Here is a 22539-nt window from a genome sequence, read left to right on the forward strand (position 1 = left end):
AGTAAAGTATGCACCTGTCCATACTTGCTAATCAAAAGGAAGCGCGAGTGAGTGATACACAAAGAAGGCAATTAGACACTCCGTCATCAAATATTTGATTTGTTTGGCAGAAAAACTGCATCGAAGGGTTCACAGCCAAGCACGTTCAGCCTACTTCATATCCACTGTTGTCTCAGAGAGACCTTCCACAAGCAATTAGCTCCAATCAGGGATTAATTGAGCTGACACAGAAGGAGAGGGGTGGATTTGGAACCGTTCTGCTTTAACATTTGCCATAAGTCCAATTAAAACATCATTTCATTGATTGCCGATCTGTTCACAATAACTGTGTGCATTTGTCAGTTCATGCACGTTTTAATGTTTGTGTGTTTATCTGTGTTTCAGGTGTGCATATATATATATATATATATATATATATATATATATATATATATATATATATGCACATATATAACTGAAAAAGCAAAAACTGATAATAATTTGTCCTAAAACATATGTTAGATATGCGGAGGAATGATAAAGAATTATTTGAGTGGGATGAAGTTTGCAGTATTTGACATCCAAGTCTCCCTCAGCGAGGCATTCCTTACAGGATACTCATGACCTCATCACCTCTGATCTTTAAACCTGACATCCTGAATTGACAAGAGACCAGACCCTGTAATATGAGACTTCTTTAATAAGCTGTTCAAATTGGAAGAAGCCTATGGAACTATTAATAAAATCAGGTCATACACTTTACCAGATGACGAGCAATGGTTTTATACTCCACTCTTCTCCATGGAAGTTAATTCAAAATTCTAAAGCAAATTTGTCAAGCCGTAAGAATTATTTTGGTTATTTATAATAGTCCCTTGTACTTAGCCTGGACAAGATTAGAAATTAATCCATTTTAAGAACGGAACCAATTATTTACAAACCTTTCCCTTTTTGTGGCTCTCAACAAAGTTCTGTCTGGTAAAAAAAAAGGCAATATTGTAAATATTTAATGAAAACATAAATTAATTCAATAAAATATGCAAAGCAGACAAGATAAATGTCCATATTTGATGGTAAAAATCTTCCTTTGTGGATGACTGCACAGGAATGGATTTTTTGTTATCTGAGGCCATCTGAACCAAGTTGGCAGAGAGGGCGCTCTCTAACTTGCACACTAACTTGTACTGTGAATTATACAAAATGAATACAGTCGGTATCACTTAAGCCACTTTTTTTCTTGGACATGCTGAGCTTTCAATATTAATAATCATGTAAATTCATCAGTGGGCTATAATTATGGCATACTAATGCCGAAAATGGGGATCTGGGCGTCATGATTATGTACGTCATCTTTGTTTGGAGAGGTGGCTAAGAGAAGAATCAAGCACTATGTGGGCTGGATTAAGCAGCAGTATCCAGATCTTGGATGGAGGGTGTTTAAAACTTACTGTCTATCTTTTTTATTTAAAAGTACAAAACATAGCATGCCTCATGTGACTCAACTGATATTTCCCCACATCATCATCCTGTAGGGAGAAAATAAATTAATATTTGACATCCTATTTAGTAACTGTCTTTTACCAAAACTTAATTGGCTCAGTTGAATTTTGAACAAGCAGTGATTTAAACCTGGTGGAATATATGTCTGGCAAATTACATTAACTTTTTAAACTTTTCAAATTTTTACATCTTTACATATAGACCACCAAACAAGTGGCATGCCTTGAAAGTCAAATAAATTCTGTTTTTATCTACATTATTAAAAGCTACTACAAATAAGTATATTGAGGAGTTTATTGAGGAATCACAGCGTGAAGAACTGGAGCCCAGAAACAAAGTCAGCAGGTTTCATGAGGGAAGATCACAACTTCTCAGACATTCACCAAAAGTTATCATTCGATAATGTTTGAATTAAATATTTAACCGTATCATTTCAGAAAAAGGTCATGCTGCTACCCTATAAACCTGTCGTGGCTGGCAAAATATATGGAATTTTTTTACAATACATATCTTTAAACGCCATTTTCTCAAAATGAGGTTTTTCTCATATTCAGAAATCATAACTTCCGTAGCACTTACACCAAACTTTCCAATGTCCTTCCAACCCATATTCTGAAGAGAGCTTTGTTTCGAGTGCTATTCATGGCTGGATTTGTAGAACATTTCATTCCTGAAGACGGGGCCAAAATGGATTTTTCACAGATTTTAAGTCACACAAAGATAACAAATATTCCCTCAATAAAATTTCCGGACACCAAGTTTTCAACTTGACTTTATCCACCTTGAGTCTGAGGAAATGTCTTCACATTAGCACACATGTGCATGAACATAATTGCCTGAGCCTTGTAATACATTTGAATTGGGTGTGCCGAGTTTGATTTGGACACCAACAGCTTTCATAAATTGACTGGGTTGGCTTGTATTTAGTCCATTAGATATTTCCAGGAGAATTGTTTTTTATTAACTCTAGCGTCAAACAATGAGAGAAAGGTCTAAAAAAATACAAACTTTCCCATCTTTCATTGGTATTTGTGTGAGATCTTGATCGCAACTACAGCATACAACAAGGCCAAAAGAACGCTACCCACCATGAATTCTGAATCTGTTAGTTACAGTACGGACGTGGAAGCTACCCAACAGGATGCGGGAAGACAATACAAACCAACAACCCGTGATTTCGTTGGCTTCCTGACCCCTTGTGACAACTGCTTCCCCAGAAAACATCCATCAAGGGAAATGATGAGGTCTATGTTTGTCTCTACTTTATATGCATTTCTGCTCCCACTGACAGAAAGCTGTCAGCTGTGGGGCTGGAGTGATTTTCCACTGGCATCCATGAAGAAAATCCTGGTTTAGATTCGGAGCTGCCTGGCTTTTCTGATGTGCAAGAGTGCTAGAGACAGGCCTGTCAGGTTTAAGCAGATTAATTAGGGTGTAGCAAAGACTGAAGAAATCTCTCGTCCATAGATGCTATACCCACTGACACGGCTTTGAATACCAACAAGTCCCCGGGCAGAAACAGGGCAGAAAGTCTGCCATGCCCCCCCCCCACTCATACTCCCTCTCTCCAGGGTTAGTCCAATAAGCACAGCCCTCCCTCTTTCCTTGAATGTGTTCATCCCCGCCTCTTTCCTAGAACCCTTTCTCCCTTGTTAGCGCACTTGAAAGTCAAATTCCATTCTATTAGGGGTGATACAATATATACAGTGTATATGCAATGTGAGAGATGAGCAAGAGATACACAGCTTCACAGGGGCTTCAGCTGTGATTCAACGCCGATTAGATTGAGAATGACAAACTGGTGTTGCTCAAGAGAAAGAAAGAAAATGAAGAAAGTGAAAACCCAAACTTATTTTTCGTTCTCCACTTTCTCATTCTCACTCACACTCATTATCGTCCATCTTATCTCATTGCACCGATTGATATTGAAGAAAAGACAAGGGCAGAAAATAGAAGCACACCCCACCCCTCCCTGAATCCTCATCACCATCATCACTTTCATCATTACATGAAATATGACCGAGAGCATAATCCCACAATGCCGTGCAAATGTCGACGTGAGTTAGCATCAAGAAGACACAAGAGATATGCATGCATCATCTGGCCAGGAGAACATCACTTGTGGGGAGACAGCCAGAGGCCCTACGGAGGAGAAGTGGATAGGAGGGGGGGAGAGCGATAGAGAATAGTAAAAGTAGAGGAATAAAGGATGCAGAACAAAAGGGAAAGTGAAAAGAAAATGAGGTTCAAAATTAGGGAGAAAATGTAGGATAAAATGCTCGGCATGTTCACCATAGAACAATCCGGGATGTAATAGAGAGGCAATCAGAGAAAATGGAGGCATAATTTCTCAGCGCTGCATAATCTGCACAGATTCAAGCATAATGCGTAATCTCCACAGGTTCAACAATACACCATTTGCCCTGATTCTGAGCCAAAAGTGTGTGCCATTCGGTTGCTTGTTATTTCTACAGTACATGGGTATGGATTTGACTGGGATGAGCTTGATTGGGGATTTGAGGTGGGTGTCCACCAAAGGGTGCAGACAGCTGGGGTCCCCATGCGTGCCCCATCCCTCCCCTAATGCCCTTCACTGACCAGATTAAAACCCAAATGACAAATGCACAAAGGCTGGAAACATCTGTTCTGGAACACACTGTCCATCCCTCCCTGTGCTGAGCCCTGTTGGTCACTCCTCAGTTCAAGTCCCCATGCGGACAACATCTGCACCAATGGACTACTGCACATTAACTACTGGAGCATGAGACCAAGCTAACCCAGTGAGAGCACCATCATTTACACAGGAACACAAGTGCTTTATCAAACACATTCTTTCCACATTGTTGCCCTTTGAATAATCTCATGGACGTTACCTGTATTCTTTGAACTAAAAGATTCCATCTTCACGACTGCTTTGATAAACCAATGAAACGCAGTCATATTTGTTTATGATATTTCAGCGTGCAAAACCCCTTTTTCCTGCCGGTCTCTTGCAATAATAACACTGGTTGTGAGTGAAAGGGGCTTTTAAGACTTTGACTACAAATGCATTACACGGCATGCCATCCTTCACAGTGGACTAGTGTAAAGTGTCCTTAAGTATGAAGTTAAGCCAGTATAGGCCCTGTAGCTCGCGACATGCGCTTCCATCACCTTTAATTCAGATAAGGGATTCCTGGAGCTGCAGCTAAGGAGTTAAGAGTCATCACAGCATACCGTTAATGGAGCATAGTGGCAGAGCCCACATTCCTGTGATGTGGAAGACGCCGGATCCATACAAACAACCTACCTCTATGGGCTTAGTCAATTCCACAAGAACTGAGCAAATATTGAAGTCTAGTCTGGGTTGAGGAAAATGAAAGACACCATGTGACGTGTTGTTGTTTTGAACGTTTGGGATGAGGCAGCAATCTAAGGAGGCGAGTGGTGAGGGAGGAGGCGATGTGCTTATCAGGAAGAAAGTAAAGTCACAAAAAGGCAGGATTATGTACTTTGATTGATTATTTGGTGTTAAAGACGTGAAATAAAAGCATGCTTTGAAGCAGCAGCAGCACAGATAGAGACCCCCTAGTACCCCGACACTGAATCAAGACCACCACACAGCCCCTTGCAACACCGACTGTAACTGTAGCCTGCTTCACACAAACACATGTCAGGTGGGGATGAAATCTCATTTGCTGCCTTGTGCTTGCAATTACACCATGTACAACAGTGGAGAACGAGTTTGCACACGTTGAGGTGCAGCACTTGTTGGTATCTAAGGCAGCGACAGGCCATTGAACGGTACACGGCATGTACTTGCCTATGAAATAACCCCACGCAGGTAGAAAGCATGCAGAAACATAAGCTTGAGTGAGTGCACTTGGATATAAAAGAAGACACAATGTTCAGTGGATTTCATGAATTAATCAAGCTTCCGGATATTCCCTTTCCTTTTTACTCACTGAGGTGTACGCTGGGGAGGTCTGATGTCATTTTTTGGTATTTTGCTGCGCTATGGCACTCACCACTTGAGAATCGGAGGATACGATGGATGCAATTGTTGACGATTTCTGGGCAATCTGACGCGATGGAGGTGAACGAATGGGGCAACGGAAGTCCGGAAGGCGACACTTAGCAGATATAAGAGCGCTTTGGCCTAGATGGGTGGAACGTTGGGTGGGCCACATAAATAATAAACCAACGACTGAGTCCTTCTTGCAGGCTGGTGATTTTCTTCACTCCCATCACCTCCTGCCAGAGATGGGACCACTGTAGGGAGTGAATATTAACTTACTCAAATCAGTGGCGTGACACCATGGAAATACAAGATATGGCTTGCAGTCAAGTTGTATATAAGAGAAATAAGGAAGATACTATATTTGGTTCTACTGCTTGTGAATGGGCCAATGTCCTTGGCGGTTTTCTTTTTCATTAGAGGCAAAATCTGCCTGAAGATACCTGAAGTTAGGTCTATATGCAGATTGCACATCAATCACTGCGTAGGAACAATAATGAACCATTGACATTTTCCTGGGGGACACATGATTTAGCTTTGTCACACTCACATGCGCACACACAGTATCACCCTGAAATGAAGGCCCTTTTAACAGACACATGCATTTAGTACGAGCACGGGGGAATGCTAGGGGTCAGTTTGAGTATCACTCGATTTGCAATCTGCAATTTTACTTTGTTCCTTTTTTCACTGGCCATTTTTTCATCCTATATTGCTACTCGATATAATGGTTATAAAACATGACTGGATGTAGCTTTCAGAAAACGGAAAGGCGACACCCAGCTTTAACGTCTTTATGTGACAGGCGCAGTAAGTTACGGCTGTTTCCGGAGTAGTGTGAAGGCCTCATTCAAGGTCTGCTAATGGAGAAGCTTAAGCCGGCGCCAACTCATCTAAAAGGAGATGTGTAGCCATATTTCAAACTCAAATGTTACAACACGACTGCTTTAAATTACAGCCAATAATGTGTTACTGTGCAGGGCATCGCGATATACTCCCTTTAAAGCTAGCTGCATGGAATGAATCATTTTGGGATCCATCACATCGAAGAGGGATTGCGTGTTGCGGTCCGTCCCAAACGTGAAAATACAGAATGTACAACGATCAAATGTTTCTGTACAGCAGGATATATCACGTAAGCTTCTGACAGAAGAGGAAACTGAAAATATGACATTGTCTGTGTTTTTTTTTAAATATCTGGTATCTTTTTTAAAACTCAAGGCTGACAGTACGCTACTTTTACCTTACTAAATGAGAACCGCTGTCCTTCAGATAAGGACGGAGTAGCTGGCAGCTGAACCTTTTCACACTGTTTGCTGGAGGATTTTCAATCTGTGGGCTGGAGATCTCAGGCAGACAAGAATATTTGGTTTATTCATAACAGGGATCCTCAGTCTCAGGCTGTGACAGGTGCACAGGAGCAGCTTGACCCATTATGACTTTTTAGTTTTGCCAGTGACTTCTTGAACACAACAACTGTTATACTAATGGGGGATATTGACTGCTGCTGTCATTACACTGGACTTTAGTGGAACACAGACTGTTTCAACACGTCATTTTAAAATTGTTGTACTATTTCATACTATTAAAACAGCTTTAATCACTCAACAAGACAAAAGAGTTTTGGTTGTGTCTTTTCACACAATGAATTCAAACAATAGCCCGACACTTGATGCATTTAATTCAGCGTATATAGGTAGGAAGAATCATTTATGAGAGCACAGGAAAATATCCAATCAACTAAGTAAAGTATTAAGCCATTTAATATGATTTAATTAAATTTTTGCTTTAATGGACTTTTTTGCCGCTTCAGCATTCAAAGTATTTTCTATTTAATCAGCACTTAAGTTTTTTTACATGGAAAAATGCTGATTAGCTAACATCTTTTGTTAGACATTTACTTTGAAAAAAGCCTCTTGATGGAGGGAGATATAACGCTGAGTCGGTGCATTATTGAAATTTAAATGAAAGTTCAATACACTACTCAAAGGGCCGACGTTGATTAAGCAGCAATAATGTAGAGAAATAGATTTAAATGAAAGCAAACTTCCAATTAAAGTCAACACAACCACCTGAAAGCATTTTCCAGGGTATAATAGCGCTCACTTTATTAGCTTTAATAAGACTGTACAGGTGGATTAAATCATTTGAAAAAGAGCTTTCAAATTCACCTAAATGATGTTAATTGAGACACTATGTTGAATTTAATCTCACATCAACACATACATACAGCTGTTTCTTCTTGGGAGAATTAGTGATGTGTGACAAGCTGAAACACAGTAAATTCCATTTAGTATGCCTCTTCACACCGGGCATATGTTTTTTCCAACCAACTGTAAGAAAGTGCACCAGAGCTCTTAAAGGTGTTTGCATGGCCCAATTCACACCAGATGCTAGCCCTTAGCTAACCCACCGAACCTAGTAATGCAGAGACCTCCAAGGAGTGAGCATGGTCCAGTTAGCACCAGATGCTAGCCCCCCTTATCCCACTGTCTTCAGCCAAAAGAAATATGCATAAATGAGTTCCGCTTGCCTGCCCTGGCCACCTCGATATTTGCCTTGTTACAAGCTTAAACACAAGAAAATGCATCTCCTACACAGCAGTGATATTTTAGTATTGTTCAATGTTGACACAAAGACATAAAACTGATGCTGAGACATGTTGAACTACTCAATAGGTTGTATGGTAATTTCATCAGCCATATTAAGGGCAAATATGTTATTATAATCAGCCACTGCAGTCGACAGCGATTACAGCATGTATGAACAACATGCAAATAGTCCATTGGGATGCTACTACAGTACTCTAACTGGGATGGGAAAGCAGATGGTAATCAACAGTACATTATCATTGTTTGACTTTCTGTGTGACCTTATTGAACAATAACAGCAACCAATTGTAATAAAACATGACTTCTACTCAAACCGTTGAAACGTTTAACTTATCCCAGGAGACAATTTACGAAAATTAATCAGTCAAGATCGAAGACGCGGGCACATGGACATTTTTCATTTTATTTTGTATTACGAATACCCTTTGCAGGGTTTTAAGCATACGGTAAACATCTCATGTGTTTTGTGAGGCTCAGAAAGAGGACTCTAATTGCCCTCGGTTGGAAAAAGTAGCACTCCGAGCAGATAAATGCTCTTGAGCTTTTTCTCTGTCTCCTAATCTTAAGAGCTCAGGGGGTGTCCTTTTCTCCTGCACTGTCAACAGCAGAAATGGAGAAAAAAGGCGAGCAGTGCTTATTACTGACCACCCGGAGCTATAGAAACTGATTAGACGGACAGAACTTGCCGTGACATAAACAACGCACATCAAGCTAAGAGGAACATTAGTGGGGCATTCAAACCTTCGGGTACATTTTTAGATTTGAGTTTCAGTTACTGATGTTTTCGTTTGCCTTAACATAGCTGCTGTAAATAGTTATGTGTAGCTCGCTGGCACAAACAACACTGATAGCAGATTACGCGCTGCCCCAGCAACAGCAAAATACCACTGCAAGATCCTCTGTGCGATTGTAATCAGAGACTTAGGGTGAAAAATGAGTGTAAGTGCGATCACCACATAAGGCTTAAACAACGAAACTATTAATGCAACTTTCACATCAATGTTGTATCTGTGTTGGAATGGAAGGGCTTTTTACCACTTATACAGCTAAACGTCTGTATGATGTGTGTATATATATATATATATATATATATATATATATATACACACACACACACACGTCAAAAGATGATATAAATTTATGAATTATGGAAAATGTATACATATTATTGCACCTTCATCAAAATGACAAGTGCGGAATATGGTAGAACATGTAATGTTCAAACAATGAAGCAGTTTAGTAATTCAACTTGAACATTTTAGTTATATTTGGTGGAATTCTGTTAAAATCCAGATATTGGTGAATAAATCAATATCTCTCACAAATAAATCAATCAATTCTGGCTTCTATTAGTATGTATGTTTGTATGTATTCATTTGTCCTTTTTGGGACCACATTACCAGTCGTAGTTTTAAGTCAATTATCTGTAATTTACGCACTGTATAAGGCAGAAAGAAAATGATGAGCTCCTCAACAACAACATCCGAGAAAGATCACTTCTGATAAGCTGGGTTCACAAAAATTCCATACTCTGTAGCGGCTTAACGAGAGCAAGGCAGAGGAAGGCAAACAGGGGATAAGTACACAAGAGAGCTGTTGGACTGGCAACAGATGGTGAAATGTGGCCAACCTATCCACCCACAGAAAACATTGACAATCTGCCTGGGAACACACAGGGCTGGCACTCGCTAACTTCAGATTCCGTCTATGGGTAAGACTGAAATGCATGATTGATGGCAAATTGCCACTTTCCAAAACACCAGAGAGTTCCCGTCTAATATGAACCGTATTGAACTTTACTGTAAGTGTTGTGCTGCATTTTCCAAATCTCCACAGCGCTGAATATGTGCTTAATAACAGCAACGGCTGACCACAACCTAATCGCTGGTACCACATCAAAAAACCCAACCAGAACCCAGGCCTGGCCAGACTAAAATAATTTATAATCCACTTTGCACATGGTGTATGCCAGTTCTGAATCACAAATATGGAAGGGAGAAATAATTCCTTCCTTGTGATGCACTTTGGGAGAGAACCATAATTTAATGCCTGGAGAAAGCAATGCTTTGACTGTCAAATTATCCCGATTAGGCAAATGTTGTTTACTGCGTAGTCTACAGCATTGAATGGCTCAAAGGAATGCCCAACACGTAAGAACACAGTGACAACGAATCAGGGAATGAGGACACGGATGACTTCTCAACAGGGACGAGAAGCAACACAAGCAAAGGTCAAATTAAGGAGATGAAGACACATTAAATAATGTTTATAATTAAGTTGGAAGTTAGAATTATAATTTCTAGAAATCAATTTTTCTTTGGCATTTTGTGAGTCGAGGTATCGAACCATTTCTTTAGTAGTATATTGGCTTATGAGCTTTAGGTTCTTCCTAAAGTACATTAAGACCAGATAGAAACACATACAAAATTAAATTGAATGGTGACTCCAAGATGCTCATATTGGTTCCTCAGGCCGGTTCTCAAAAGGGATTTGACAGCACAGCTTCCCAGAGACCACCGGCTTGCAAATTAGAGATACATTAGTGAGTGCTTCAGGACTCTTACATGATTATGCATGGCTAGTATTTTTGCCGTTTGCTTTGACAAGTAAAAACAAGAAAATGAGTGAGGAAAAAAAAATGATGAGGCCAATCACAGCTTAAATGTTGCATAATTTGTGTCTGGTCTTACTGACGCATGTAATACGCTTATTTATTCTGAATGTTTTATTCCTCCTAGTTATTTTTTCATTATCAAACCGGAAAAAGGTAGCAGGCTTTCATTTTAGAGAATTGAAGGAAGAAATGTTGGCCAACATTTGTTGCTAAATAACATTAAATCTGTTTGTAACTTGGGCATGTCCAAATAAGTGGTTGTATGAGGCAAAACAACATAAAAAAAACTCGTTTCCAAGTTTTTGCAGTTCTATTTTAGCGTATTGCATCATGTCAATATCAGTAGTTAGAACCATGTAAAAGTGTTTGTCCATCCATGTAGCCTTTTTTTTCTGGCAGAAAAGCCCCCCACAAGACCCTGGGGAGCGTTCCAGCCCAGTACTCCTGCTGAGTGTGGGGTTTTGTTTCCATGACAACAATATCCTGACAACACATCGCAACTGTAACCGCCTTTTGTATGATAGAATAAATCCAATCCTCTGATGGTGATTATCTATATGAGATAAACTATTTCTTTTTGGGATGGGTTTTTTTTTTTCACCATTAGGCAACAACTGGAGGACTCACTGACTTTGGGCATCAGTGACGACACCAGCGCCTCTCTGAAAGGCATTTAGCTAAAAGCCCTGCTGTGCCTGACAGAGCATAGCTGTGGACACTTGGTCTGGTTGGATTTTATGTGACAGGGTTTTAGATAATATATATTTTTATTTTACATCGTATTTGCAGCTAGTGCATGCTGGCTTCGGCTCCAACTCAAAACTGCGTTGCCTACCTTTTGCTTGGCAAGTGCTAGTAGCTTGTCAACAATATTTCTAACAACTTTTTTTTATTACATGCTCCTCCATTAATTCCGCTCATTCTATTAACGTTTCAAATAAATGTCCGACGCGTTCTCCCTCATTGAAATAATTACCACAGTGCACAATGCAGACAGAAGATTCATCTAGCATTGTGGTTCCTCAGTTTGTTGGCTGCCTGTAACTTGGGGGATTTAATTGATGATTGTCTGGCTGAGTGACTACTCTAATTCACTTAGCACAGTCAAACAGAGGGGGCTCATCTTGCTGTTGAGGTTTGTACCAATGAACACCCTTGCTCCCTTCAACACATCACTGTTTATGTCTTTCAGTCCCTTCTTAGTAGTTTGTGGGAGCGCGTTCTAATTCTATCAACGGCCACTCGCTCTGGTGATTAGTGCCAGTCCACTGGTGGCCTGGAGGTCGCGCAGTTAGGTTGACTTTGCTCTGAAGTACTGCTCAGCTGGAGCATCTGACTAAAAGCGACAGAAGAAGCGAAAAGCCGGCATGCTGGTTGGCTTTGTGTGATGTGCACATTGACAGCAAGTAACGGTTGAATATTAAAAATACATTCTTGGATGTGATAAACAAGTGACATGCTGCAACAGTACTACAAAACGCAAACATATAAGACTGTTTAATAATAAACAGACGTGGCAAGTCATAGAGAAATTGCTGATGTTATCATTTGTGTCAAATTTTTAGCCAACAGTACAGGAAACAGAATTTCAACGAGAGTGGGAATACTCCAGATTTGTTCTGGGTGACGGCAGTGCACGCTCCCTTACTGGCCGTGGATTAAATTTGCTAATCTGCTTGGTCTTATTTTTGGATTTCTTATTTCCAGCCAGAGAGAAACATTTAGGGTCTTCTAGGGCTAGTTCTGCTACTGTCAACTAAATCAGAAAACATCCACGTTTTCACTGTACAGAGCACATTTCATTAAAATTCACCATTCTTGCCAAAATAATTACATTACGACAAATATTTAGCAAAGGTTAAATAACCATGCAGATGGCGATAAAGTAAAACAGTCTACTGACAATTTCTATCAGTAATATGTGCTCAGTATCCGGTGTCCCTGTTAGAGTGAAGTGGACCAGCACTAATTCATTTTAGTCCATTATGTACTGGATTTCCTTTTGAGAATCTCAAACAAATAAAAAACACCTACAAATAACTTTGTTTTTTTTTTCAACTCTGCCCTCTCCACTTTTCTTTCCCCGCCAGTCGCGTCATGTGACCAAAAGTGTTAGGCCCAGCCCCAAATTGGTTTTGGTTGGTTGAGACCTGTGATGATGCCCTTCCCGAGCTCATACTGATCAGCATCCCCCCTCTCCTGTGACCCATGGTCTGTATTCATAGGCAATGGACTTTCAATATCATTTTAAAAATGTAAAAAGTTATAAGGTATATTATTTGTTTTGGAAAGGCTGCCAGATGTAGATTCCTGGCATATCTACATAATTTACATATGTCAAGCATAATTAGCATGAAGAATGCCCCTTCAAACTTGAGTCAGACTCAAGCTCCTGAAATGCATAACGTACAACCAGAATTGAGCTTGTGCGGCACAAATGCAACCAGGGGAGCGGCACCCCACAGGTCTGCTACATGTTCTAAGCTCCTGGTTGAGATACAATGCTACAGACCATTAGACGATTTGAGGGTGTGTGCGGACTCTGAGGAAACAGACTCTTTTGAGCTAGACTCACTGTCAAAGCATCCCCACAGCACTTTCATCTACCCGCTTGCTTCCCCCCGCAGCATTGCATGACAACTTTGGCTCCAGCAATTCTGGCATTATCCTGCAGCCCTAGGAGGAGCCATATGAATATGCATCCCCACAGACACGTTGTTCTGCATAACACAAAGAAGACTAGAAGCCATCCTGGACATGCTGTATTTTTATGATTAAGTAGTTCCAGAAAAAAAAACCATTACTCATTATTAACCTTTTTTTGCACAAGAAGAGATCATTTGGTTATTGTCTGTTCTGTTGACTCAAGAAAGACTTCATTTGTGGGCAAGTTGCGAGCAAGACATCAGGTTGGGGCTTTAACGGCCAGGAAACGAGCATCTAAATATATGTAGTTAGAAAAGACAACCATGCAAGTGGTCTTTAAATTTGACTACTAAATTGCAAAGCCTACACAGTCATTATGTTGCCATCCCACTTTAAAGTAGACATCCCAATCAGGCATTAGAAAATTCCACCGTAATCAAACAGCAGGTACCTGAGCGTACATTGGAAATGGAGATCTAGGTGCATAGTTGGTCTACCTGGTCTATATATATATATATATATAAAAAATACTGATGGTACATCTTACCTCTTTTTCAAATTCAACAATAGAAGAATAAAAACGATTAGTCAATAAGAATTGCTACTCCTACACTTACAATGAATGTGACAATTAACTCGGAAAACAAATTCAGAATGCCTGTTTGCGCCGTAAAATACAAATGAGCTTTATTTTGCTTAAGGAGAACCACCAAATCCCCACAAAATCCCTCTGACACATTGTGTTCATAAAGCCGGCCTCTATTCAGTCAAAGGAATCTGTGGAGTGGCTATAACATTATAACGACAGTTTTGGGTCTCTTTATGAAGACGAGTTAGCACCCATCTTAAAATACAACTGTGCAATGTAAATGTGACATATGTAAATTCACATTGTAGTGAGCCAGCGATACTGTTATTGCAGCTTTAGATTAACAGGGCATTCAAAACAAAATATCAAAGATCACACTGTCTCATTTTATATGTGAAAGCCAATGCTCTTTGCTCATGCACACACACATTTCTATTTACCAAGGCTCTCCTTGAGCATTAGTATTTCCAGGACATTTCACCGGTATTGATTTGAGAGAAAGGAAAAGAAACATCACCGGTAAAAGAAGGCAATAGAAACATAATTGTCTAATGTGGAAAAGGCAATGAGACAAAGGGAGGATGTGGTGAACAAAACGACACAAAGATCCCAGATCATGTCTCGACTGAGTCCCTATAAGGGTCAGGCCTCTTATCGCAGTCTTTTCTTCTATCGCCTCCTATTTTCATAATTTACCCATGAAGCCTAACACTGAATCCAGAGCGGAAGACAAATCTGCAGAAGCCCCAACAGCAACGCAAAAAACATCATTCTGTAGGGCAGAGGCCCTTCCAATCCTTCGGTACGATAACTCCACCATTTAAAACAGACATCGACTCAGAAGTCATTGGGAGGCCAAGTGTTTTAAAAATTGAAAATCAAATTGCAATAACGTTTTTTCCTGGAATTCCCTATTTCCTGTGTGTGTACAACACCTCTATGAGAGTGAGAAAGAGAGGCCACTAGAGACATTGTGGATGTTGGTGTGTGCACGGTGCATGTATATTTGTGTGTGTTTGTGTGCGCGCCTGAGTGTGTTGTGCATCTTGTTCATGGCTAGAAATCAGCTCAGTTTAGCACATAATGGAAATGTGAATAGCCCAGAGCGCTTCTCTCCCACACAGGGAGAGAACTGGCTGGGAGCTGGCTGAATCTTTCCAAATCCAAACAGTGAGAGAGAGTTAGCTAGGTTAAAATCCTGCCCCCCTTTCCTCTCCGTCCCTGGAGCAATTCACTGCTCTGCCCATACATTACTCGAACAGGTCATCCAAACAGGTCTCACTAGCAGTCTGAAAACATAATCGCAGGGATATTATGCACACACACACACACTCCCGCTTGTAGGTGGAAAGGTGACGTTGCTTGTATTATGACGGACAGCGTTTTATATTTGGAACCCTTCAGCTCATCAGGTTATGCTTAATTGAACCGAAAACTCTACCCTTTTCCAGATGAACATGGACACTTTCCTCACGTTCACGTACTCCACCAAAGGTTACCAACCTCAATATATACTGCCACACCATATTTCCATGTTGTTGTCACGCAGCGCTGAGATTGCTTTGACCAGGCTTAGTGCCTTTGTGCCGAGAGGAGTAGGACGGGAGCTCTGACTTACGTGCTACTTCTAGAGACGCGTTCCGGCTCACGGCCTCCCCCACGTAGTTGCGGGCCACACACACGTAGCTGCCGTCGTCGGGCTTGCTCCGGCGCCCGTGGATGATGCGCAGGAAGAAGAGGGAGCCGCTGGGCAGCAGCATGCGGTGGGAGCGGGGGTTGTCGCGGTCCGTCTCGACGCGCTCCCCGTCTTTGTACCATTCCACCGTCGGGGTCGGGCGGCCCTCGGCCTTACAGTTGAGAGTGGCTGGTTCCCCTTTAGACACAATGAGGTCAGAGGGGTGTTCCACAATGCGGGGAGCGAAGTCTTCCTGGCGAAGACGAGACCCTAGTAGGGAAAGGACAGTGAAAGTCCCATTAAATAATGCTCACGTTCACCTAGATAAGGCATTGTTAGTTAAACTGGTAAACATGTACAAAGTGCAAGATCTGAAATATGGAAAACCAAATGTTTCAAACTAAAAGCAGCAAAGGAGAGGAAGTTGTTGATTGCTTAATATTATGATGTTCAGTCATGTATCTGCTAAAAAAAATACATATCTTCCCAGCTTCATGAACATTAGATGTACAAACATCTGTACATTTAGTTGGTAAACTAATTAAGATTTCATTACACTCTGTGAAAGGAAAGTTGATTGGTGTTGGGCTCACATTGCCTGCGCTGGATGCAGTGTTACTACACTCAGGCTCTAATATTTACCTTCACAGACAGGAGCTGAGGAGTCATTACATCTCATTAGCTTTTTCATTAACACTTTCCATCAAACACTGACATCTTCAAACATGTTGCCTCAGCGGGTGTAGAACAGAGACTGCTACATTGGATCTCTGCATCACTGCAATGATACGCAAAGTTTACAATTCCTCCTTAAAGGTTACATTGTTATATTAAGATGAATAGTGTTAAGCGTTTTGACAGACAACCTTCAGCAAATGTCATGACAATGATTCTGACTGTGCCGATAAGAACAACATGCTAATCTGTGAAACAGTGACCCAGATAACAACCCTTACACTGCAACATTCCTTCCATTTATTTGGCCAGCACCTTCAATACTGTTACTGAGTAATTCTACCTCTAAATGTCAGAGGAATGACTAAAACGTAGCAGCACTGTGCTTCTCTACAGACTAGACAGCATCACAACTCTTATAATATATGTGGTAAAAGGACTTCCCTTTTTCCATTGTGTGCATGCTAAAACCAACATTTTGGCAGGAAATATGGCAAGCAAATAAATAAAAATCCCAGTACAATATCTCTGGTCTTTTTGCCTTTGATTTTGAGGAATCATACAAATTGAAGAAAGCAACCGTGATAATTAGTTGTTACACAGCAACACAATTTAGCTGCAAATATGAGTTAAATGGATGTAACTGTCTATAATGTTAAGTGGTTTGTTGACAGAAAGCTTCCCATTAGCTGCCGCCAACACACACACCATGTTGATACGTTATGTTCTTTATATGCTTTTAAAGACCTACATGTCTGTCTAAGTAACAATCGAGCAGATCCACCAAAACACACATACACAAGGTCTGTGGGATGGTGACTTCTTGTAATTGGTTTTCCCATTAGCCCGTCTTCAGTGTGGCTAATGTATGGTTTGACTTGTGCTGTCAGACAACACTATAGAAATTAGATAATTGAAATTGTGTGTCTCTCGGTGGCTCAGTGGTGGGTACCGTCATCTAACAGCAAGAAGTTTCTGCGGGGTCCTGTCAAACCCAACCACAGGGTTCGCCTGCTTCCTGTCCTATGCATGCTCTGCCACCCAATGACCCTGAACATTAATAAGTATGGACAGAAATTAGTCCTTATATGTGTTTCTATGTTACTCCTAGAAATGAATCCTTGACTGTGAATAGCTGGGTGGTCTCGTATTAATAACATCTGATGTTTTGAATTAAATCATGTTTTAAAGGTACAGTTTGTTGGAATGGTGACAGTCAGAATGCCCCCTAGGACTGCTTTAACCTGTTAAACCTGTGTACATCCAGGTCTATTTTTCTCTGCAGGAAGCTGTGTTTATTAAGGGCTCTGTCCATAGTGCTGAAGCTGAAACCCAAGGTCTGGAAGGAAAAGCTAGGCAGGGACATGTTATGACTCTAATAAAAGTCCCTTTGATGGTACATCTGTCCACCAGTTGAGTTCAGAAGAACTCTGTTTACAACGAAAAGATTAATCTGATCGTTGAGTGCGCAGAGTGCGGAAAAATGAAGATCGACATGTTGTAAACAAAGTGTTTACAACACAAAAGCAAAAGTCAAAATCAACAGTTCTGTGCAATGTAAACTGTAATGTCCACACTCAGAATTAGTCTCTCTAATAGATCACAGATGACTTATTTCCAAAGGCATAGTCAATCAGACCACAACCATTGGGATTACTTGTGCTTCCTTGGTTGAATTTTAACTACTAAATTAGTAAGGCTGAAATGTACACCTATCTGTTTATTACATAAATATGCGGATAACATTACATGCTGCAGTGCGTAGCTGCTTTTTGGAGAAGCTTGTAATGTTTTTTGTTTAGACTGTCAGGAATCAGGAATGTACTTTTTAAAAATGTATATACACCTGGGTATTATTATTTAACACCTATCAGCGACTATCAAATTGAAATCAAAGCTTCCGAGAAAAAACACTTTATATTAAACAGTTTCCTGAAATTTGTGTAAAAAAATCTGATGAGCTTCACAAAGATGCAATTCTTTGGCTTTACAATGCACAGATGGCTGTATTAAATGAACGGGGAACATAGCAATTCCAGTTTCCTGGAACCACCCAAATCACACACCTTGAAATGCATCTACTCCACTGACACAGATTTATGTTAGAGGCACAGGGGACCAAAAAGTAGGCTACAAAACACTTTGTGAAAAGCATTCCCGCCAAGAAGCGTGGATATGTCTATTAGAACATCCATGCAGTCAGTCAATGTAGACACAGACAGCCACGAGGTGAATTTCAACAATATACAGTATGAGTGAGCATCTTCTCTATGGCACATGAGCCATTTCAGCCACAGGACATCCATTCAGCTATCTGCCTGAGCAACCTTTTGCATCACAGGTCACACAGAATATGACCCACGATGAGCCCGCCACAGAAAACTGTGAGCACAGTTTGATAAATGATCTGTTTGCAACACTTTGGAAGGACTGTACAAGTCACATCCGACACCCAGGAAGATGAATTGTTTCAAACAAAATTAAACAAGGTCTTTTTTTTTTCTTCCACAATACAAAAAGTTCACAGCACACTTTCAAAATCACAAAACTTGCGATGGCACACGACATTTGTAAGCTGTGGAAGAGTAACAAACGTGTTCAATTAGCGCTGCCCTTATGAATAAATGATCAACTTTTGTCTGCAGGATCCATTTAAACACTTATCCTGCCGCGCAATCTTAATCAACACCGAATGAACCGACACGTTGGAATGACGCATTTATGATAAACGAAAAACGATCATTTCCACTTAACAACCAGATAACTGTGGACCATGTGTGACACAAGACTCGTTTTCTTCGTGCACTTACAGCGACAAGAACGTGGATCAAATGATAGCCCAAAAGAGAGGGTCGTCCAGGAGATCAATGTGAGGGGGGACATGACCCCAACAATAACCTTTATGAAGGGACGCACACGTAAACGTACCTTTGCTTTGGGTGTACAGAAGTCCACAGAGAAACAAATACTGTAGAGGACCCATTCTGGCATATTGGCCCCGCGAGCTATCGGCGCATGAATTTCTCCTCAAGCGAAATCAAACAGGAAACGTATCACTCAATTGGCGTTTCCGATTGTGCGACGTTGAGACGAGACAAGTGTTTAAAGTTGGTGAACTCAAATCAAAAAGCCCAGCGAGTTATTTCAGCCGCCGAAAGGAGCCGTTCACACGTCCATCCTCGCTCCCGCGCAGCGCGCCAGTAACGCGGTGCTCCGTCGGCTCTCCGGCACGTTGGGAATTTCTGCAGTCGCCAACAAAAAAAAATACAATCATCACCGACGCCCAAAGACACTCCGGCGACTGACGGCTCCCCCGTCCGACCGCATGCTTCTGACACTTTACCGGGTCCGACCGAGGGGAAACGCGTGCGTCCCCCGCGCGGGACAAGTTGTGGGAGGAGAGGTTGGAGATGAGAGTCGGCGAGAAGTGAGAAGCTGCACGGTGCAGCACAGCAGAAGCAGCAGCAGCATCAGCATCAGCAGCCCCTCCTCCCCCCTCCGCTGCCCTGGGAGAAACTAACGGCCAGATCAAACACAATAGGGCCTGGACACCAAAACTCAGCAGCACTCAGTGTTCTGGGAAGTGAGATGCTGGTAATCATGCTCATTAGTTGTGTTTTTTTGTATCGCTTCTGGTTTTTCTTCTTCAGGAAGGACAATTTAAGACTAACGCCTCAGAAGTACACGACATACGTGCGGCATGTTCAAAATGAAAGCATTTGGGCCTTTTTCTTTCGTAGATTGTCATTGGTTAATCGTTTTTTAATTAATAACTAATTACTAATGTGTCAGGGAGCGTAGCTGGTGCGGAGGAAGGCAGGACTCACAAGCAGGATTTCCAGAAGGTTTCCAAAGGTGCTCTTTATTCACCCACAAAACAGGACAACGTGCACCAACGACGAGTGACAATAGACAATGACGCGACAAGGGACAACAGGCACACGGGGCTTAAATACACAAGGGAGGTGCAGGTGATTGGACACAGGTGGAAGCAATCAGGCAATCACAGGACAGGACAGGAAGTGAACCTAAACCGATTCGCACAGTTTGTTCTATGCATATACATATAGGACAGTCTACAACGTTCACTTTTCAGGGCCATCTAATCAAACAAAAAATAAACATGCCTATACTAATGCTCTGGAACTCAACATTGCAACTGTAACTTAACAGTTTTGTCATTGAAGCTGTTTCCTTTGTCCAACAAAAGAATATCACACGGATAGATTCATCATTTGTTTTTTTCTTCGTCATTTTAACTTCTAACCCTTGTGAAGGGCCACCAAGTACAGCACAATATATCGAATGAAATAACTTAGCCCCCCTCACAGTTTTATCAAGGAGCATTCTCTGTCCCTGTTCGTGGTTGAAAAAGCTTTCACAGAAAAGGTGTACAACTGTAAAGAAATGTCCCTCAAAGCACAAAGCCTGGGTTGCTTATCCTGCTCAATATTGTCAAGAGAAAAATAAATGCAGTGGCTTGCTGTGAGAAGAGAATGAGATGGGCTGAATCAGGTGTTATTGATCCTGAGCGTAAAATCAAACCATTTTTAGCATTGTGTTCACAGCAGCACGTCTTTGACGACGATGGCTAAAGTGAGTGCAGGAAGCGGGGTGTAAATTGAAAACATTCAATTTAATTAGACAGATATCATCCATGAGAGAGTGGTCAATAGGGTTTTACTGTCACGTTGTTCTTATGGCAGCTCAGTTTAGTTTATGGTGTTGTTAAAGCTCGCCTCAATCACATCTTATCTTCAATTCAATAATGCTGAGAAAAACAGAGGGCGAGTGTATATATAGATGTTCCCTTTTTGGAAGAATAGAAAAGAATAGGGAGAATGAAACTTGTCAATGCAGGGGAGAACATACGTAACGTGTTAGAGTTTTTCAGATTTCATGCAGAGGGTGGCCTTAAAACATTGCGCAATATTGTCCCGTCTTTCAGAGGTGCAAGCAGATAATAAATAGGCTTTTGAAGAAATTAATAACCTCACAAAATCCATCAAGGTGAATTTTAATGATCTGAGGAGGAAACTTCAAGAACACGTTAGTGCTAATTGTACCAAATGACCTAATCCACAGTGATGCTGCATTTCTTCACGAGCACTTACTGAGCATCAATCTCCTACCTCTTTTACACTGACAAATGCTAATGTCAATGTTTAAATGCAAGAGATATTAAAACACTCAATCTAAATGCAAAGATTACTGAACATCAACCTGTGACACAGGAAAGTTACAAACATTAAGTCTGAGTTCAATCAATTTCCTGTAAGGTGTACATGCCGTTCGATGAAACCACTGAAACTCATATTGGAAGTCAATGTTAGCGCTGCATGTAGCACAGACTGCTTCCCCTTGTTCTGTTGACGTAGCCGGGCTGTCAAACACACATTCATAAAAAAAAAAAAAAACATATTACAGGAGCCCTGAGTGGCAATCTGTATGTGTATATATAAAGACAATTTAAATAATAAATTGTTAAATAAAATGTTATGTTTCATGTACTGTGTAACTGCGTTTTATGCCTTGTCTCAGGTCAAAAGAAGAGAATGTACATTTATTGAGGGAGTTGATTTGATGTTTATCTTGGTTGGATAAGGTAGGACAGGCAGAGAAAGCCTCCATCTCTGATCACACACACAGACGCTCATGTTTCCAGGCAACATGGGACTCTGCTGCCTTTCTCACACAAGCCAAATTCAAAAGGGCTTCGAACTCTCATCAATCTACCCCTCTCTCACTCGATTGATCACACATAGGAGACGGTGTCAAGGTCACAAGTTTTGTCCGCCCCATTACCTACTCATAACCATGTTTGCCCAAGCCGGGAGTGTTGGAGGTAGCAGATGGTGTGTGTCTGTGTGCGCGTGACAGTGTCTTCAACACAAGGCTAGCTCAGCGTTAGTGACAGTAGACAGAGAGGACATGTGTCCTGACCACTAAGTCCAAACCCTTACAAGTGACAAAGCTGTGCCTTACAACTTACAGGGTGTTATGTCCAGTGGATACCTTTTTTTTTTAAGTGCCTTAAAATATTTACACCAATGATTTGAGTATGTTCAGGCTATGAACAACAGAGAAATGACGATTCAGTAAACTGTATTCATTTTGTTGTCCTCCTTTTGTTGTTGAGCCTTGCAAATTGCCTTCCAATAAACCCATTGGCCGTTGAAGTACCATGGACTTTTCCCTATACTTCAAGATATAGGGCATTTATTTAGCTTGTGCGTGAATATATGGAGAAAA

The 22539-nt window shown here is 41.0% G+C and overlaps 1 protein-coding gene across 3 annotated transcripts in view; it reads right to left on the reverse strand.

Annotated features, from left to right (window-relative positions):
• Positions 1-22539, reverse strand: part of LOC119215456 (roundabout homolog 2-like) — a 125752-nt gene that overhangs the window by 46314 nt on the left and 56899 nt on the right. The window contains exons 1-3 of one of the 3 annotated variants that reach the window (XM_062558080.1): positions 20115-20186; positions 19216-19529; positions 15556-15882 (exon numbers count right to left, since the gene is read on the reverse strand). In XM_062558080.1, the coding sequence (XP_062414064.1) occupies positions 15556-15882; positions 19216-19270 (382 nt within the window). In that variant the 5' untranslated portion in view covers positions 19271-19529; positions 20115-20186. Of the gene's footprint in view, positions 1-15555; positions 15883-19215; positions 19880-20114; positions 20187-22539 lie in introns of those variants that run through there. The other 2 variants (XM_037467636.2, XM_062558081.1) reach the window with 2 other exon arrangements.

Source organism: Pungitius pungitius, chromosome 16 (genome assembly GCF_949316345.1).
Source record: "Pungitius pungitius chromosome 16, fPunPun2.1, whole genome shotgun sequence".
In the NCBI taxonomy this organism is placed as follows: Eukaryota; Metazoa; Chordata; class Actinopteri; order Perciformes; family Gasterosteidae; genus Pungitius; species Pungitius pungitius.